This window comes from Hyaena hyaena, unplaced genomic scaffold (assembly GCF_003009895.1).
Source record: "Hyaena hyaena isolate Hyena2069 unplaced genomic scaffold, ASM300989v1 scaffold_795, whole genome shotgun sequence".
Classification (NCBI taxonomy): domain Eukaryota; kingdom Metazoa; phylum Chordata; class Mammalia; order Carnivora; family Hyaenidae; genus Hyaena; species Hyaena hyaena.
Window position 1 is genome coordinate 810,401 of NW_024081425.1, and position 16,384 is coordinate 826,784.

At 37.2% G+C, this 16,384-nt stretch overlaps 1 protein-coding gene across 1 annotated transcript; it reads left to right on the plus strand.

The window, feature by feature from the left end:
* The first annotated feature begins 1,675 nt into the window (after positions 1-1,675).
* FGG (fibrinogen gamma chain) lies at positions 1,676-10,250 on the plus strand. Its single transcript, XM_039219137.1, has 10 exons — positions 1,676-1,785; positions 1,887-1,931; positions 2,148-2,331; positions 2,443-2,536; positions 4,055-4,185; positions 4,734-4,867; positions 6,031-6,215; positions 7,676-7,953; positions 9,352-9,521; positions 10,027-10,250. Exons 1-10 carry the CDS (start codon positions 1,708-1,710, stop codon positions 10,039-10,041), a joined length of 1,314 nt encoding a protein of 437 aa, XP_039075068.1. The 5' UTR covers positions 1,676-1,707; the 3' UTR covers positions 10,042-10,250.
* The last annotated feature ends 6,134 nt before the right edge of the window (positions 10,251-16,384 follow it).

Genomic DNA, 16,384 nt, shown 5'->3' on the forward strand with positions numbered 1-16,384 from the left:
GACAATGTGAAGATAGTTTTAAACAACAAGTTTTGACAACTAATTGGATAAAGTCAAGGAGGGCAAGGAAGACTGGGAGACTTTCATTACCAGTGATGTGACTGGTAATAATTGGTAAGTCAGAGAAGGTAACTGTTAAGGAAGAAAGAAAAGGCAACACATGCAGTTTTAGTATATTCGCTTTGTTATGACAATTATGGATTATTTATTGAGTAGGAACATTCATTTCTGTTTCAACTCAAAACAAATTTTCTTTTGTAAGGATTTAAGATGCACATTCAAGTGTTAGTATTTCTTTCAATCCAGGTGTATTTCTCCCACTAATATATTTAATTAAAATTTGCAGTAAGCTTGGCTTCAGAGGAAGAAATAAGAAAAAAAATAGGAGTATTAATAATAGTGGTAATGCAAGATTGTAAATTATCTATAGGAGATGACGATAAACATGTTTTCCCAATATACAAGGAAACTCTAGCGGCAGAGTGAAAAAGGACAGCCTCTCCTTTACATCTCATTTTGCCCCATTTTCCTCCAGGCATGCTTCCAGTTACATATAGGGGGTGAGGATTTTCCTAGCCCCTGTATCCAGGCTATCCTCTGAGGTAACTAGACATTTCCTCAGGGAAAACAAGAGTAGGCTCCTGTTTCCCCTCTGCGGCAGATGCGGTGCCAAACCAGCTCGTTCTTCCAAATGAAGAGAAGAGTGGAGCTTCAAAACCCACTACAAATGGAGATCACCTATGATGGTGATCGGCATATGGGTGAAGGTGGTCAGAAGGTACAGACGTCCAGCTATAAAATAAGTCCTGGGGATGTGATGTACAGTATGGTAGCTAAGGTGAATAACACTGAACCGCATATTTGAAAGTTGTTGAGAGACTCGATCTTAAAAATCCTCATCACAAGTAAAAAAAAAAAAAAAAAAAGTATTTTGTAAGTACATGTGAAGGTTAACTAGTCTTATAGTGGTGATCACTTCACAATATATAAATATCGAATTAGCATGTTGTATGCCTGAAACTAATGCAAGGTTATATATGAATTTTATCTAGACTTCCCGGAAAAAAAAAAAAAAAAAAAAAAGGAAGAAAATGGTCAATGCAGAGGGGTAGGGATATATTTCCAGGTCATTCATTCCTGGGAATACTGTCAAATTGGGACCTGTTGCTTCCCGTAGGCAGGCAATCTTCTCCTGCCATGGCCACAGGTTAAAAATAGGTGTATGTTACCTCATCCCTTGGCTAAGGCTGGACTTGTATTAAGTTGGCTTATGGCACCAGGCTTCATCTTCAGGTTGGGGTGGGTTTGTTCTGGTTGAGGTCAGCTCTCTGTGTTTGCTCTCAGCCGTGTACTGGCAGAGGTTGCGTCACACAGCGTCCCAGGCCCCCTCCCCCCTCCCCGCAATGGCTAATGCTTCACCAGCCTTTGCAGATGAAGGTGCTACAGAGAATAAAGTTTGAGCTGAGCCAAAAAGGAGGAGCTTTCACCTGCGTGCCAAATCTGAGAACCTGACTGAGCATAGGGTGGGAGCCAGGATGAGGAAAAAGACGGGAAAGACCTCCCCACCTTTCTGGAAATAAGGTCCCGTGATCAGCCCCAGCCACTGGCAGTCCGGCCATCCTTGGAGCTTACTTAAAGGGACAAGTGAAGCCAGAGAGGTCACTGTGCTGACACTTCAGGGCTTGGAGCACCGGACACCCAGACACCATGACTTGGTCCCTGAACAGTCAGAGTTTAATCCTCTGCTTCTGTACTCTTGTATTGCTCCCGGCAACATGCCTGGCAGTAAGTGTGCTGTTTATAGAACATAATTGTTTTACATGGAAACCTGAAAGGGAAGGACATAGTTGATAAACCAGTGACATTTCTCTTCTTTTTTCCTCCAGTATGTTGCTACCCGAGACAACTGCTGCATCTTGGATGAAAGATTTGTAAGTAGTTTTCATGTTTCTCATTGTGTTTGAAGTGGGGAGGGGCAGAGGAATAGAAGGAATTCTCTCACAAATATCATTTGGCATTGTAAACTTAAAAAAAAAACATAGTCTAGGTCTTACCTATGTTTATTAGTAGATATTTATGTAATTTTAAAAATTTATCTAGTTTTTAAAAATCAAGACTTCTAATCACTCTAATCGCTGCATTTTCAGGGTAGTTATTGCCCAACTACCTGTGGAATTGCAGATTTCCTATCTACTTACCAAACCGACGTAGACAATGATCTGCGGACTTTGGAGGATCTCTTAAGTGGGATTGAAAACAAAACCTCAGAAGCCAAAGAATTGATCAAATCAATCCAAGTCAGCTACAATCCAAATGAGCCACCAAAGCCAAGTGAGAAACTAAATACTACTGACCGAGAAAATGATTTGTGAGGTTGTTTTGCTGTTGTTTCAGTGGCTCCATTTGCTTAAGTCCTTTTGTGTCTCTGATCCTGCGTTACAGACACGATAGTGAGTGCTACCAAGGATTCCAAGAAAATGATGGAAGAAATTATAAAATACGAGGCATTAATTGGATCCCATGAATCAAATATTCGGTAAGCATTTTTGTGTTAATTTACTTTCTCAGACTGACTTAGTTTGTATTCAATATTCCAAGCTTCAGTAGAAGTAATCTTTTATTTCTTCCGCACTTATAATATCCAACAGGCATTATACCTGTCTATCTTGAACACAGTGGAGGTAGAGGTTTTTAGAGCATTATCAATTGCATTGGGTTATAAGTGCTTTTTAATAATCATATCGTAGAAAGGTGTTCTAGACATCTTCATATGCTATTGTGACCAGAATTTATGAAAATGGTCACCACCTACCCACCTTCGACTTACAACATAAATTAATACTGATGGGTATTTGGCTGTTGAAAATGAAATCCTTTTAATAAAAATGCCAACAAAGACGTGGTGGGGAATTAGTAAGCAGAGGTATAGGGAGGATCTTGGCTGCAATAGTATATTATATTGAAGGCAGAGCAGGAAAAAAAATGTACTTTAAGAAACTAAGCATAGCAAACAGTGTAAAGCAGCATGTTGATCACGGCACAATGGACCTGCAGTCATGGATTCTCCTCCCTTCACTTGAAAGTAAAATGTGTCTCTTAACAACTTCCCAGGGACTCACTGACTCTCTGAATATAGGGTCTGAGATACACTTTAGTTTCTTACTCAGATTTTGTTCCTAAATTATTCTCAAAGTAGCATAGGAAATTGAGATAAACAGTGACTGAAGAGAAGCGGTCCAGAAAGGATCCTTCTATTTGGCATCAGAGGCCATTACTGTTATTTTTGTGGTTATTATTAGCATTATAATTTGCATTAGGATTGCCCATCATTGAAGTAAAAGGAGACTATCAGGCAGAAATTTTCTAAGGAGCATGAGAGAAAAAAAAGTGGCCAAATAGTTTGTCTATCCTTCCTTGTTTCAAAAAAAGATACAACAGTCAGCACATTGTAGATGGTTTTCTCTCATTTCTGAATATGTACAAGCAACCCTGTGAGAAACCACAAAAACAGCTTTTTACTTCCCTCAGACTCTTTCCAAAGCTATGTAAATGGAAACAGTAAGAAGAAAGAGAAAGTGTCTGTTATTTTATGTAAGATAATGCTCCAGATACTTTTCCCACGTAAATTAAAGACTGAAGTCCATAAGTAGATCCTCAGATCTACAGTGAAAAGGAATAGCTTCCGCCTGTGTGAATTACTAGGTGGAATCTTTCTTCCCTATGAATATTCTGTCCTAAGAAATATCAGGTAGTCTTCTATTAACCAGGCTCAACACTCATGTAGGCGATTATTTGCTGCCCTTTCTGCAGAAGGTAAAAATCAAGATGACCACTTACCGTGATATTGTTTATTGATAAGCACTCTGTTATTTTCTTTTCCAAAAAGCTTAGAACTCTAATTCGCCTCAATTCAGTAACATAATTTTATAATTTCTTCCAAGAATGAAGCAATTTATCAGGAAGTACTTCTTGAGATCCCAAAGTATTTTGTAATGAAAATACAAAACTACGCCTCTGAGGGGAATACTCTGTTACCTTATTCTTCTGCTTGTAGATTTTTGCAGGAAATATATAATTCAAATAACCAAAAGATCAATAACCTGAAACAGAAGGTAGCCCAGCTTGAAGCAAAGTGTCAAGAACCATGCAAAGACACAGTACAAATACAGGATACAACTGGGAAAGGTATGTGAAAGGTTTATATTGGGATTATTTTTATCACAGCAAATACATAAAGCAAAGGAGAATGTATAGGAATGTACAATTTGGGGTGCCTGGGTGGCTCAGTCAGCTAGGTGTCCGACTTTGGTTCAGGTCATGATCTTGCAGTCTGCAAGTTTGAGCCCTGTGTCGGGCTCTGTGCTGACAGCTCAGAGTCTAGAGGCTACTTTGAATTCTGTGTCTCCCTCTCTCTCTGCACTCTGTATTTGCACTCTCTCTCTCTCTCTCTCTCTCAAAAATAAACATTTAAAAAAGGAATGTACAATTTGGAAAATGTTTATAGGAATGAATAGATAATCTGGAAAGTGTTTAGCCATTAAATCTAAAGTGTCCAATTGCTTAGACCTTTCTTGAGAAGCTAAAAATAGGAAGGAATGATAATGTGAGAAGAAAATGCTTCTTGGGACATGAATAGTTTGCAGCATGTTAAAAGCTCATTATGAAGGCTGGAACAGTCTAACGGGGATTTCAAACTACAGTAAAACCTTCTTCTGCTCCTTCTCCTCCTTCAGACTGTCAAGACATTGCCAATAAGGGAGCCAAAGTAAGTGGGCTTTACTTCATCAAACCCCTGAAAGCTAAGCAGCAGTTCTTAGTCTACTGTGAAATTGATGGATCTGGAAATGGATGGACTGTGCTGCAGAAGGTATTTTTCCCTCACGATGTATACTTAATAAACACCCAGATAAACATCCACCATATGCCAGTTACTTTTGCAAGCATTTTGTGGACATTAACTCAGTCCCCACAATTTCCCTGTGAGGTAGGTACAATCATTTCCTCTATAGATGAGGAAACTTAGGCACAAGAGGTTAAGTATCTTGTCGTAGGTCACATAATAAGTAACACATAATAGGTCATGTAATAAGTAAAAGTCGGGATTTGAACCCAGGCAGTCTGGTTTCAGAGTCTGTGCTTTGACTCTATACTATGCTGGCTCTGCTGTTGTAGACTCAGGATAGCATATAATCACCATCAGAATGAACTGAAGATCTAGTTCAGAAAGAACTAGAAGAGACTTCTTGCATCAGGTAGCACAAGATATAAGGCTGCCCTTCACAAAAAGACAGTCTCCCAGAGGATACAGTTGCGCCATTCCAAGACAATGGCCATCTGGTACCTCTGGCACCCATTGCCCATTCTTTTACCTTTTGCTTATCTTTTTTTAATTTTTATTTTTTTAATGTTTTTATTTATTTTTGAGAGACAGAGACAGAGAAATAGAACATGAGCAGGGGAGGGACAGCAGAGAGGGAGAAACAGAATCTGAAGCAGGCTCCAGGCTCTGAGCTGTCAGCACAGAGCCCGACGTGTGGCTCAAACTTACAAACCGTGAGATCGTGACCTGAGCTGAAGTCGGATGCTTAACCAACTGAGCCACCCAGGCACCCCACCTTTTACTTATCTTTGATCTCTGTTACAACTAATCCTGCAGGGGGCGCTCAGAGTGAATGACGGAAGCAACTGGGTTGACTTTTCTACCATCGGTATAAAAATCAGCAATATCAAGTTGGGGTTCTGAAGTCCTCTAGGTGCCTTTTCAAAACCACCACCGCTTTAGAATTCACTATGTAGCAGACACTCATTTAAGTATTTCTCTTAGTTCTCTGATGTAATCCTCCAGCAACCCTAAGAAATAGGTATCATTATTCCAATTTTACCAATGAGGAAACTGAGGCAGTTTGCCCAAGTTTACTTAGTAAATGGTGGAATCATACTGTCCACATTTTCAATAAGATGTTTATAGCATTTTCTTTATGTGCACTGATGATCCGTTCTCTCCTTTTGTCCATGCAATTGTGTGATTAGAGGCTTGACGGCAGTTTGGATTTCAAGAAAAACTGGATTCAATATAAGGAAGGATTTGGACATCTGTCTCCTACTGGGACCACAGAATTTTGGCTGGGAAATGAGAAGATGCATTTGATAAGCACACAGTCTGCCATACCATATGCATTAAGAATAGAGTTGGAGGATTGGAATGGCAGAACCAGGTACTGTTTAGACAGGACTTCTAGTTTTTGGTGTTGAGACTGTCCAGAATGTGCACGTTACAATAATCACTAGACCAACAGCAAAGACAGTCTGACAAGGGCAAAAAGCACATCCAACCATTTTCCTCAGAAGCCAGTTTGGTTCTTGGCCAGTTCAAAGATATAGGTCACATCCAGGATGGGTAATGTTTTGGTACACTCTACTTACCCTGGAACCACACAGAATAATAGCTAATATTTGTTAAGCATTTATTATGTACCGGACACCAAGTGTGAAATTGTAATTTGATCTAGCCCAAATAACTATTACATGGGGAGGGCACTATTATTAATCTCATTTTACAGATTTACTTTCCCAAGGTCACATTGCTGGTGTGTCGTAAAGATTAGATTCAAACTCAGGTAGGTTGACTCTATAGCGTGTCCTCCTAATGACTACTTTGGATGAAAAGTGAATCCAGAGTTTTCCAATTTTTTGGTGCTTTAATGACAATTCAGTCAAATCATGAGCTACCTTAAAATTAAATCATCTAGCTCCTTTGATGAGATATAGTCCCCTCTATGCCCAGAGCTACTGGGGAACTTTGAGCATAGTTTTCCCAGTTAAAATTCAGAAAAACATCTCATACTTTTGTTATGTCTACAAAATAATGAAATATATTGTCTCCAAACATGTATTTTTAATTTTTTTTCATCAGAAACTGCCGTAATCAGCAGACCGTCTCCTATGAGAACACCTCCCATCTCCCAAGTACGGGAGATTAAGGAAGAGGCTAAATATTTTCTGAACATTTCTATTCATGCACCAAGGCCCATTCTTTCCTATACTCCATAGAATTCTGGCCCTTATTCACAATTTTTTTTTCCAGGGAGGAATCTCTCTCTGATGATACAGCTCATGTTTTGTGGGCCACATAGGACTGTTTTACTTATGTGATGCTTTCGGAAGCCCTCCTTCTTGCCACTACCACACTGCTTTGGAAAAGAAAAATCCCTTTAGGACCTTATCCTTCAGATGATATGAGTGACTAATAGAGGTGTAGTTCCTCCAAGATCATTAAATTAATGATTACTCAGTGTCATTTGCTATGGCTTATGATAAGTCCATGTGCAATGCTAAACACTTTAGATAAAGGTGGAAAACATGAAGTTAGATTCATCCAAACACCTGGATTTGACATTAGGACTCTATAGGCAAAAAGCATTAAAATGGCTGATGTTTTTAGTTTTCACTGGGATGCCTTGAGGGCTTCTAGATCCATCCTGGGTAGTGTTGATGAGTTCTGAACTGGTTCACATGTCCATTGCCTCATCAGATTTGCAGAAAATTTGACTCAATGAGCACATTTCAGACTTACAAAGCGAAGTTAAACATTCCAGATAATTTTCTTATGGAAAAAGGAACTTCTGAGATCCCTAATGAGGGTCAAGATATGATATCTCTATTCCCTTCTTTATAGTACTGCAGACTATGCCATGTTCAAGGTGGGACCTGAAGCTGACAAATACCGCCTGACATATGCCTACTTTATTGGTGGAGATGCTGGAGATGCCTTTGATGGCTATGATTTTGGTGATGATCCTAGTGATAAATTTTTCACATCCCACAATGGCATGCAGTTCAGTACCTGGGACAATGACAATGATAAGTATGAAGGAAATTGTGCTGAACAGGATGGATCTGGTTGGTGGATGAACAAGTGTCATGCTGGCCACCTCAATGGAGTTTATTATCAAGGTATAGATGTCTTCCTTAGATATATGAATTAGTGTATAGTCTATATGTGTATAAAAGATAAAATAAGATAAATAAAAGATATCTAAAAATAGATATAAGGAAATGAGAAATAATTAGTAAAGAATGCTGGGGGGCTTATTGTTTAGCTCTCCATTTTAAGCCAGAATTGGATAATACTAGACTTATACCTCAAATCAACCCCACTACAAGAAATCCACCCAGTTGACATGTTGGGGTATGGTATCTCTTCTAGCCTTATCATATGTATGATCTGGATGGACTAACATTATCATATTTATGCTTGTTAATATATTAGCCTGGGGAAGCTTCCCATGAGCTATATGACAGATATAACCAGTGAGCAGTGAGCAGGTGTCCAAGGGAATGGAGAAAAGAGCAGGGAAGTAGTGGTAAGGGCACAGGGCCAATAAAGCTTGGGAGGAAAGGAATCCAGCCTGAGAAGTGTAGGCACTTATTTTGGGCTGGGGGTAGCAAGCTGTAGTTTGCTCTAAGGCTAGAATACTTCTAAACAGTGGACTTACTGATAAACTATCGTTACTACCCAACGGCTATGTATTGGGGAGGCCCTACTAATTCTGAAAGCTCTATTAAGATAAGCAATCTTACCTCCTTTGGGCACTGTGCTTGTTAGTAGCTGATTTGTAGTCCTCTTAAAAGTTATTTTAATTGATCTTTTGGTTTTCACAGTATTTCTTCCCTCCCCTCCCCCTTTTAAACATACCTTTGCACTTACAAACTATGTAATTAGAAGACACTCTCAGGGAAGATGTTCGATCCGTGACTCAGAGTAACCATGTTGATAGCCTGTGGTGTACTCCAGTGTTGGACTCAGACAATCCTTTACAAAATCACATAAGATCTAGTGCCCAAGGACAAGGAGAAGGCAAATCAATGTAGTTTCTACTGTATAATGGAGATGTAAAATAACTTCCAAGATCTGCTTTCTAAAGTACTTTCCAGTGAATTTGTGTTTTTTGATGACTCTAGTCCATCTCATCAGGAACGTGACTCCTGCCATTCTAACCTGCCATTCTAACCTGTTTGTGGAAAGATGGTCAGTAATAGCTGATTCCAGGATGGCTAAGCTCAGGAAGAGAGACGGATTGGGGAACTGGGGGTTCTTGCCCTGTTAGTAGGGAATGCATTTATGTATGGATGTGATCAAGAAGTTCAATGCAGATATAAGAGGTCATTATAGAGGAGTGTATTTTAACTGTAAATCAGGACTTTAGGAATTTTTAGGGGGTTTTCTGATAGCAGATAACACTATAAATTTGATGTAAGTGATAGTGTGTTTTGCAATAAAGCATTCTTTATAGATTTTCTGAGGTAAGGACATTCAGGATCAATTATATGTACATCTACAATTTGTTTTAGGTGGCAGTTACTCAAAAACATCTACTCCTAACGGTTATGATAATGGCATTATTTGGGCCACTTGGCAATCCCGGTGGTATTCCATGAAGAAAACCACCATGAAGATAATACCATTCAACAGATTATCTATTGGAGAAGGACAGCAGCACCATCTTGGGGGAGCCAAACAGGTTGGACCAGAACACCATGTTGAAATAGAATATGACTAAATCATTTTACCTTGGGAAACTGCTAATTTATATTGGTCCACAATGTTTCAGAAACTTTTCTGAAAGTTTCATTTTTTCTTACTCTATTTATTAATTTTGTCTTTTATTAAGAGTATTTAGCCTTAAATGGAAATTAAAACTCACTTTGGATTATATTCCCAAATTACTGAACTCAGAGTTGTTCAAAATGTGTTTAAGAAAACATTTTAGTTTATTTACTAAATCTATAATAATAAAATTATGCCATATTTTGCATTTTAATGATAATATATAATTTTGTCTTGATTTTTTGTTTCTATTGTTTCTTACATGTTTTAGTATATATGAATAAAATCAGAGTAAATTCTAGCATTTCAAAGGCCTACATATTTTCCCATGTTTATTAGCCCCAAATCATTTATATTTAATTTTTCTTTTTAAATGGGCAAAATTATATCTTTTTAATATATTTTTGTTTTGGTCTTAGGCTGGAGACATTTAAAAGACCATTTCAAAAATGATTTGCTTTTTTAAAAGGACTTTATCTGAACAGAGAAATAAAATATTTTTCCTATGGGACAATGGACTTGCAAAGCCTCACTTCATTTTAAGAGTAAGGAAGAACCCATGTTGAGAACTCCACTAACAGTTTTATGCTGATGATAATTTATCTACATGTCATTTCAATAAACATTTTGTTTCCTAAGACTAGATACATGGTACCTTTTATTGATCATGAAAAACCATCACTTTCCTTCAATTCAGTAATTCCAGTTGGGTAATCATCAGTAGTTGCTGAGTTCTTAGTCTATGCTGAACCTTATCTTGACTCCTAGGTAGTTACGAAGAATATGGAAACCTTGCTTTTGTCCTCCAGGGGATATAAGACAAATATAGGAGAATACAGTAAGCCTAAATGACAAAATCTGGTATAAGAACATAAACACAAGTCACAATCACATAACTAAGGTTTATGAAACCCAAAGTACAATTGGACATATAGGGTTGTTTGGGGATTCTCTCAGAAAAACCGTTTAGCTGCAGACCCCTATAGCTAGATGTGGGCACCCTGAGAAGACTGCATGTGACTCAGAACAGAGAGCTTTAAGGCACACTCTGCTCTGTCCCTCCCTGGAAACTGATGAGTTGAGTGAATCAAGCCATGACTTCATGCTCAATCCAGGGATGTTGAGGTTTTAGCAGCCAGAGATAAGAATTGGCAACTTTCTGTAAGCAATAGCAAAGTCTATGTAAGCTGGCATAAAGTTGACTATGGAAATTAATTGACTGATTTTATGAGGGGAGGATCCAGTTATTCTGTAGTCCTCAGCTTTGGCTTTGGATTCTTTTCTTTTCCACAATTTCTTTCTAATTCTCTCACTTCCTTGTTTGAGTCCTGATGAGTTAAAAACAGGAAGTCAACTTGTAGGTATACAACCAAATACCTCTGAGGCTTTGGGATAAGAAAATGATTCATTGTTTGCAACACTCATTCATTTATGTATGCTTGAAGCATTCATTCAATTAACACTTACTGAATGCCCTCACTGTACTAGCCACTGTGCTGGATAGTGGGGATATTGCACAGACTGGTATTTTCCTTCCTTCCAAACCTGTTCTATTCCATCCAGTTCTCAAGTTCCAAAAAACCCAGCGACTCATCTTCCAATATTCCTTGTTCTTCCTTCCTTATATCATCAACCCTGCCAAACCTACCTGCTAACTATTTGTTATGTTCATAACATGAATTTCCTTCTCTATACCTCTTGCCACCAAGTTAATTGGGACATATGACATCTCCTATCAGGATAATGGCAATCATCTTCTTCCTCTCCTCCATCTTATTTTCAACCTTGACTGCTTCCACCTCATCATGCTTCAAACTACTTTTAAACTCAGAATGCATAAAAGACTGCATTATCTTTGTGAATCTACAAAATTCTCTGGGTGAGCAATTTGGTCATAGATAAGAAGAGTTGTATTAATATCATAAGTTTTGTTGTAATAATATCACTTCAGTGATTTATCCCAAGGAAATTATTTTTGAAAATGAAAATAGCTATGTTGGGAAATACAGTCATATATCTAATAAAAGAAATATATAGAACATATTTCACAGTGGAAGAATGGATGAACAAGATGATTTATTAGTACAACAGAATCAAATGCAATGATTACATAAGTATAATATCTCTATAAACACGGAAACATTTAAAAAATAAGTGAAATTTTAAGATGAAAAACAATTCTACAATGATAATTATGTGAAAAGTATCTATGCATACATTTTGAACAAAAGCAACCTTGACATGAATACATTCTTTGTACATATTTATTCTCCCCAGCCAATCTAATGTAAAATTTAATAAACATACTAGAACACAAAATAAACATAAGGAAGTTCAAAATCTTTTCTGATTTTTCAAATGATCACTTATTCAATGCTTCTAAAATATCAATTATAATATTCTTTCAAAAACATTTTTCAATGTTTTTCTGAGTGTCCCAAATATGTATTGGTCTGCATGTTTGGATAATCCAGCATTGGTTGTTAGAGGGAAGCTGATTGATTGGTAGAGAAGGGCTTCTTTTTTCTTTTTTTAATGTTTACTTATTTTTGGAGAGAGAGAGAGACAGAGCACGAACAGGGAAGGGGCAGAGAGAGAGGGAGAAACAGAATCTGAAGCAGGCTCCAGGCTCTCAGCTATCAGCATAGAGCCCGATGCAGGGCTGGGACTCATGAACCGAACCATGAGATCATGACCTAATCCAGAGTCAGACACTTAACCAATGAGCCACCCAGGTGCCCCAGGAAGGGCTTCTAACTTTCTCTTCATATATCTCTGTATTTTTTGATTTGCTATAATGAGTACATATTAAATTTAAAGTTAATTTTAAAACCCAATGAAATAGAGAAAAACAAATAAACTACAAAATCCTTTTGTTTAGTTACTAATATTTGGTGTAATTATCAAAGGGCTACAGTTTAAGAAATAAAGCATGAGAAACACTTCCAGACTCAGTTGGATGACATATCCACAAATAAAATAGAAGTAGAAAGGATTATCTTGATGAATTTTAAAAAGTCTACTTTCATGTGAAACAAAGAGTCTGAGGCTCTATAGACAAAGATTATTTTTCTTCACAGCTCAAATCATTGGGTAACTTGCTCAAAACCCTTTCCCAGACATGCAAAAACTAAGGTCACTGCAAAATAAGAAGGCTCAGTGCAAAGCAAATGTACATGGTCCCACAGTTTGAAAAGCCTGCAGAGGGAAGCTTCCAAAAAGGAAGACTTTGTACAAGTGTGCTGACAGCCTGACTTCAGTTCATGCAACTATATGGCAGAGTTCTTTCATCAACCAGCTGGAATAATCATTTTTGAATAAATATCAAGATTTAATATCAAATATATTAAAATCTACCTCTGAAGTGCTATAACATTTTTTCAATTCTCTTTATGCTTAGTAGTTGTAAAGATCATGTTTCAGATTGGTAGGTGGGTTGAAAGTGAATGAGAAATGAGGAATATAAGTATAGACCACATACTGGGGAACGTGACAAGATCTGAATTTTTTGACTCTGGACTCTAACCAGTATAAACTAGCCAAAGTAGAGAGCTTTGGTTACTCAGCTGATAAGAGTGAAAAACAAAGTACACATGTAACATTGTGGAAAATATAGCTCCCTGATGATTTTTATCAGTTTGATGTGGTTCCAAAAGACTGTTTGTGGGGGTGGTGAGAATGAAGGATAGTAAGAGGAGATAAAGTGGATGGACAATAGTAAGTTGGTGATAAAGAGACCAAGAATATGGAAAAGATTGTTTCATGTATCTTATTGGGAGTGTGTATGTCCCTCAGAGGCAGTCGTTGAATTAATCATAATCCTGGTACACTATTCTTATTCACCTGTGCTGGGTCATTCTCTTGATGGATTCTTTTATTCAAACTTCCTTTTCTTCCATTTGTCTCCTTAATAGACAATTATTTCAATAGATTAGATTTGTTTATTTGCATTCATTCTTATAAATCATGAATTATTCTCTTGTGTTATGTATTTTTATTTTTTTTTTGTATTTTTAAATTATATAAAAGACATTATGTTATAAATCAGTATATTCTGGATGGTCCCCAAATTCAATGTTACTGGTCTGAGTTAAGATAGGTAGAAAAATTGAGGATTAGCATTTTTTCCTATATTATCTTTACTCTGATTAATTCATTGAAATGTAATTTTATGTCTTTGGAATCTAATAATAAAAATTTGTGCCTATAATTTATACATCCTTACTTTTTTAGAATTTCATTTTTCTAGTAACTATTTTTATTTATTTTATAATCTAATAGGTCTGTGATTGTTTAGAAATTTAATAAAACTGGCTTTTTACCACAAATACTTTGAGAAACACTGCTGGGGCCCCTGGTTGGCTCAGTCAGCTAAGGGTCCATCTTTTGATTTCAGCTCAGATCATGATCTTACAGTTCGTGAGCCTGAGACCCAAGTCAGGGTCTGCACTGACAACACAGAGCCTGCTTGGGATTCTCTCTCTCTCTGTTTCTCCCCTGCTCGTGGTCTCAGTCTCTCTCTAAATTCATTTTTTTAAAAAGCTACATAAAAAAGAGAAACACTGCTAAGGTCTTCATTGTATTTATTACATTTTTCATTCAACAATATGTTAACATATACTCATAATCTGAGCATTTTAGTATTTTATAATTTCCCTTAATTTTCTTTTGAACCCAAGGCTTATAAAGTGAATATTACTTGTTTCCAAAGCTTGTGATTTTTAAAACCATTTTTAATTAGTATCTACATTTATTGCATTATGGTCGAGAACATAGTCTTGATATTAGTTCTTTTTTTTCTTTTGTCCTTTTTTTTAAAGATTTTATTTTTAAGTAATCTGTATACCCAACGTAAGGCTTAAACTCATAACCCCAAGATCAAGTGTTACAAGCTCATCAAACTAAGCCAGCCAGGTGCCCTTTGATATTGATTATTGAGAGCGTCACTAATTATTCTAGGTCAAAGGGAAATTATCAGAGAATTAATTAATCCCATAAAAGTATACATAAATCATAATCACTCTCCAACAATGATCTACATACCAGAAGACTATTAACATTTTTTTCTCTTGGGGCGCCTGGGTGGCTTAGTCAGTTAAGCGTCTGACTTTCACTTAGGTCATGATCTCGCGGTTCATGGGTTCGAGCCCCGCGTCGGCTCTGTGCTGACTGCCAGCTCAGAGCCTGGAGCCTGTTTCGGAGTCTGTGTCTCCCTCTCTCTCTGACCCTCCCCTGCTCACGCTGTCTCTCTCTCTCTCCTAGAAATAAATAAAAATATATATACATAAAAAAAAACATTTTTTTCTCTTAAGAAGGAAAATAAACTAAAGACAGTTATCAGAGTCCTAAACATAAGCGTGGGTCCAAATGGCCCTGTAGCCATGGCCAATTATAAGTACTCATAGTCGCTTTGACCATTGACTTGTAGAACACTCCTCTGGGTCAGGTTTGAAAGACTTTGGGAAGACTGGCTGACACAATTTCAAGCTTTTGCTTATTTCAGTTTAATTGGGAAATATCTGAAGGCACAACCTGAGATAAATTCTGGATCATGATATTTAATCTGGTTTAAAACTGGGTCAAAAATGAGTTTCCTAAGTACAAAAGTCAGTATTCTTGGCCCTTACTCTCGTTTCCTAGGTCTTCCTCACTTGGGTTTTCTTTTACTGGCAACTTCAAAAGAACAAATTGACCTGAGGTGGACGGGAAACCTCCCTAGATAAATCTAAATGTGGACTTCCCCTCAACAAACACAGCAGGGCAGATTCCACTCTGTGATGAAAGTAGCTCTTCCAAATCCTCAGAGGCCAATAGTTAAAGTGTGACTTTAAAAAAAATTTGACCTTACTTTTAAGAGACCTTGGACTGGCAATGTTTTCCTTCCTAATTTGCTCTCCTTACATCACAGAACTATGGTAGAGGTCAGATGAGAGAACATATGAAATTGCTTCAGAAATAAAAACAAAAACAAAAATTTTTTTTGGATTTTTTTTGCTGCTAAGATTGGTATTGCCGCATGGGATTTGAATCCAATGTCATTTAAGTTTGGAAATACTATTTTATAACTTTAATACTTTCTGCTTTTATTTTTTAGTAATGGTTTTCTTTTGTAATAATTTTTATTATTTTATTTTGTAAATTTTTTTGCAGGAAAGTTAGAAAGATACTACACAGAGTCCCCTGTACCTGTCACCCAGTTTCCTCTCATCCAGTTTCCTCTAATGCTAACATCTGACATTACCATGATTCATTTGTCAAAACTAAGAAACCAACTCAAGTAGTTCCTTTTCCCTAACTGCCACTCTATTCCGTTCCACCAGGTTTTTTTTTTTTTTTAACTTTTTTTATGTTTATTTTTATTTTTGAGAGAGAGAGACAGAGACAGAATGTGAGGCAGAGAGAGAGGGAGACACAATCTGAAGCAGACTCCAGGCTCTTAGCTGTCAGCACAGAGCCCAACATGGGGCTCAAACTCACAAACTGAAATCATGACCTGAGCTGAAGTCAGACACTTACTGACCCACCCATGTGCCCCTCTGTTCCTCCAGTTTTTACACTAATGTCTTTATTTCATTTCCAGGATCCTAGCCAGGATATAACATTATATTTTGTTGCCACATCTTCTTAGTCTGTCCTTGTTTTTCATGACATTGACTGTTTAGAGGAGTGTATTCTGGTATACTGGTCAAGTATTTTGTAAAATGTACTCCAAATTTCTCTGCTGTTATTCTCAGTAATTTTTTGTTTAATTTTATCCAAGCAAAAATTAACCCACAT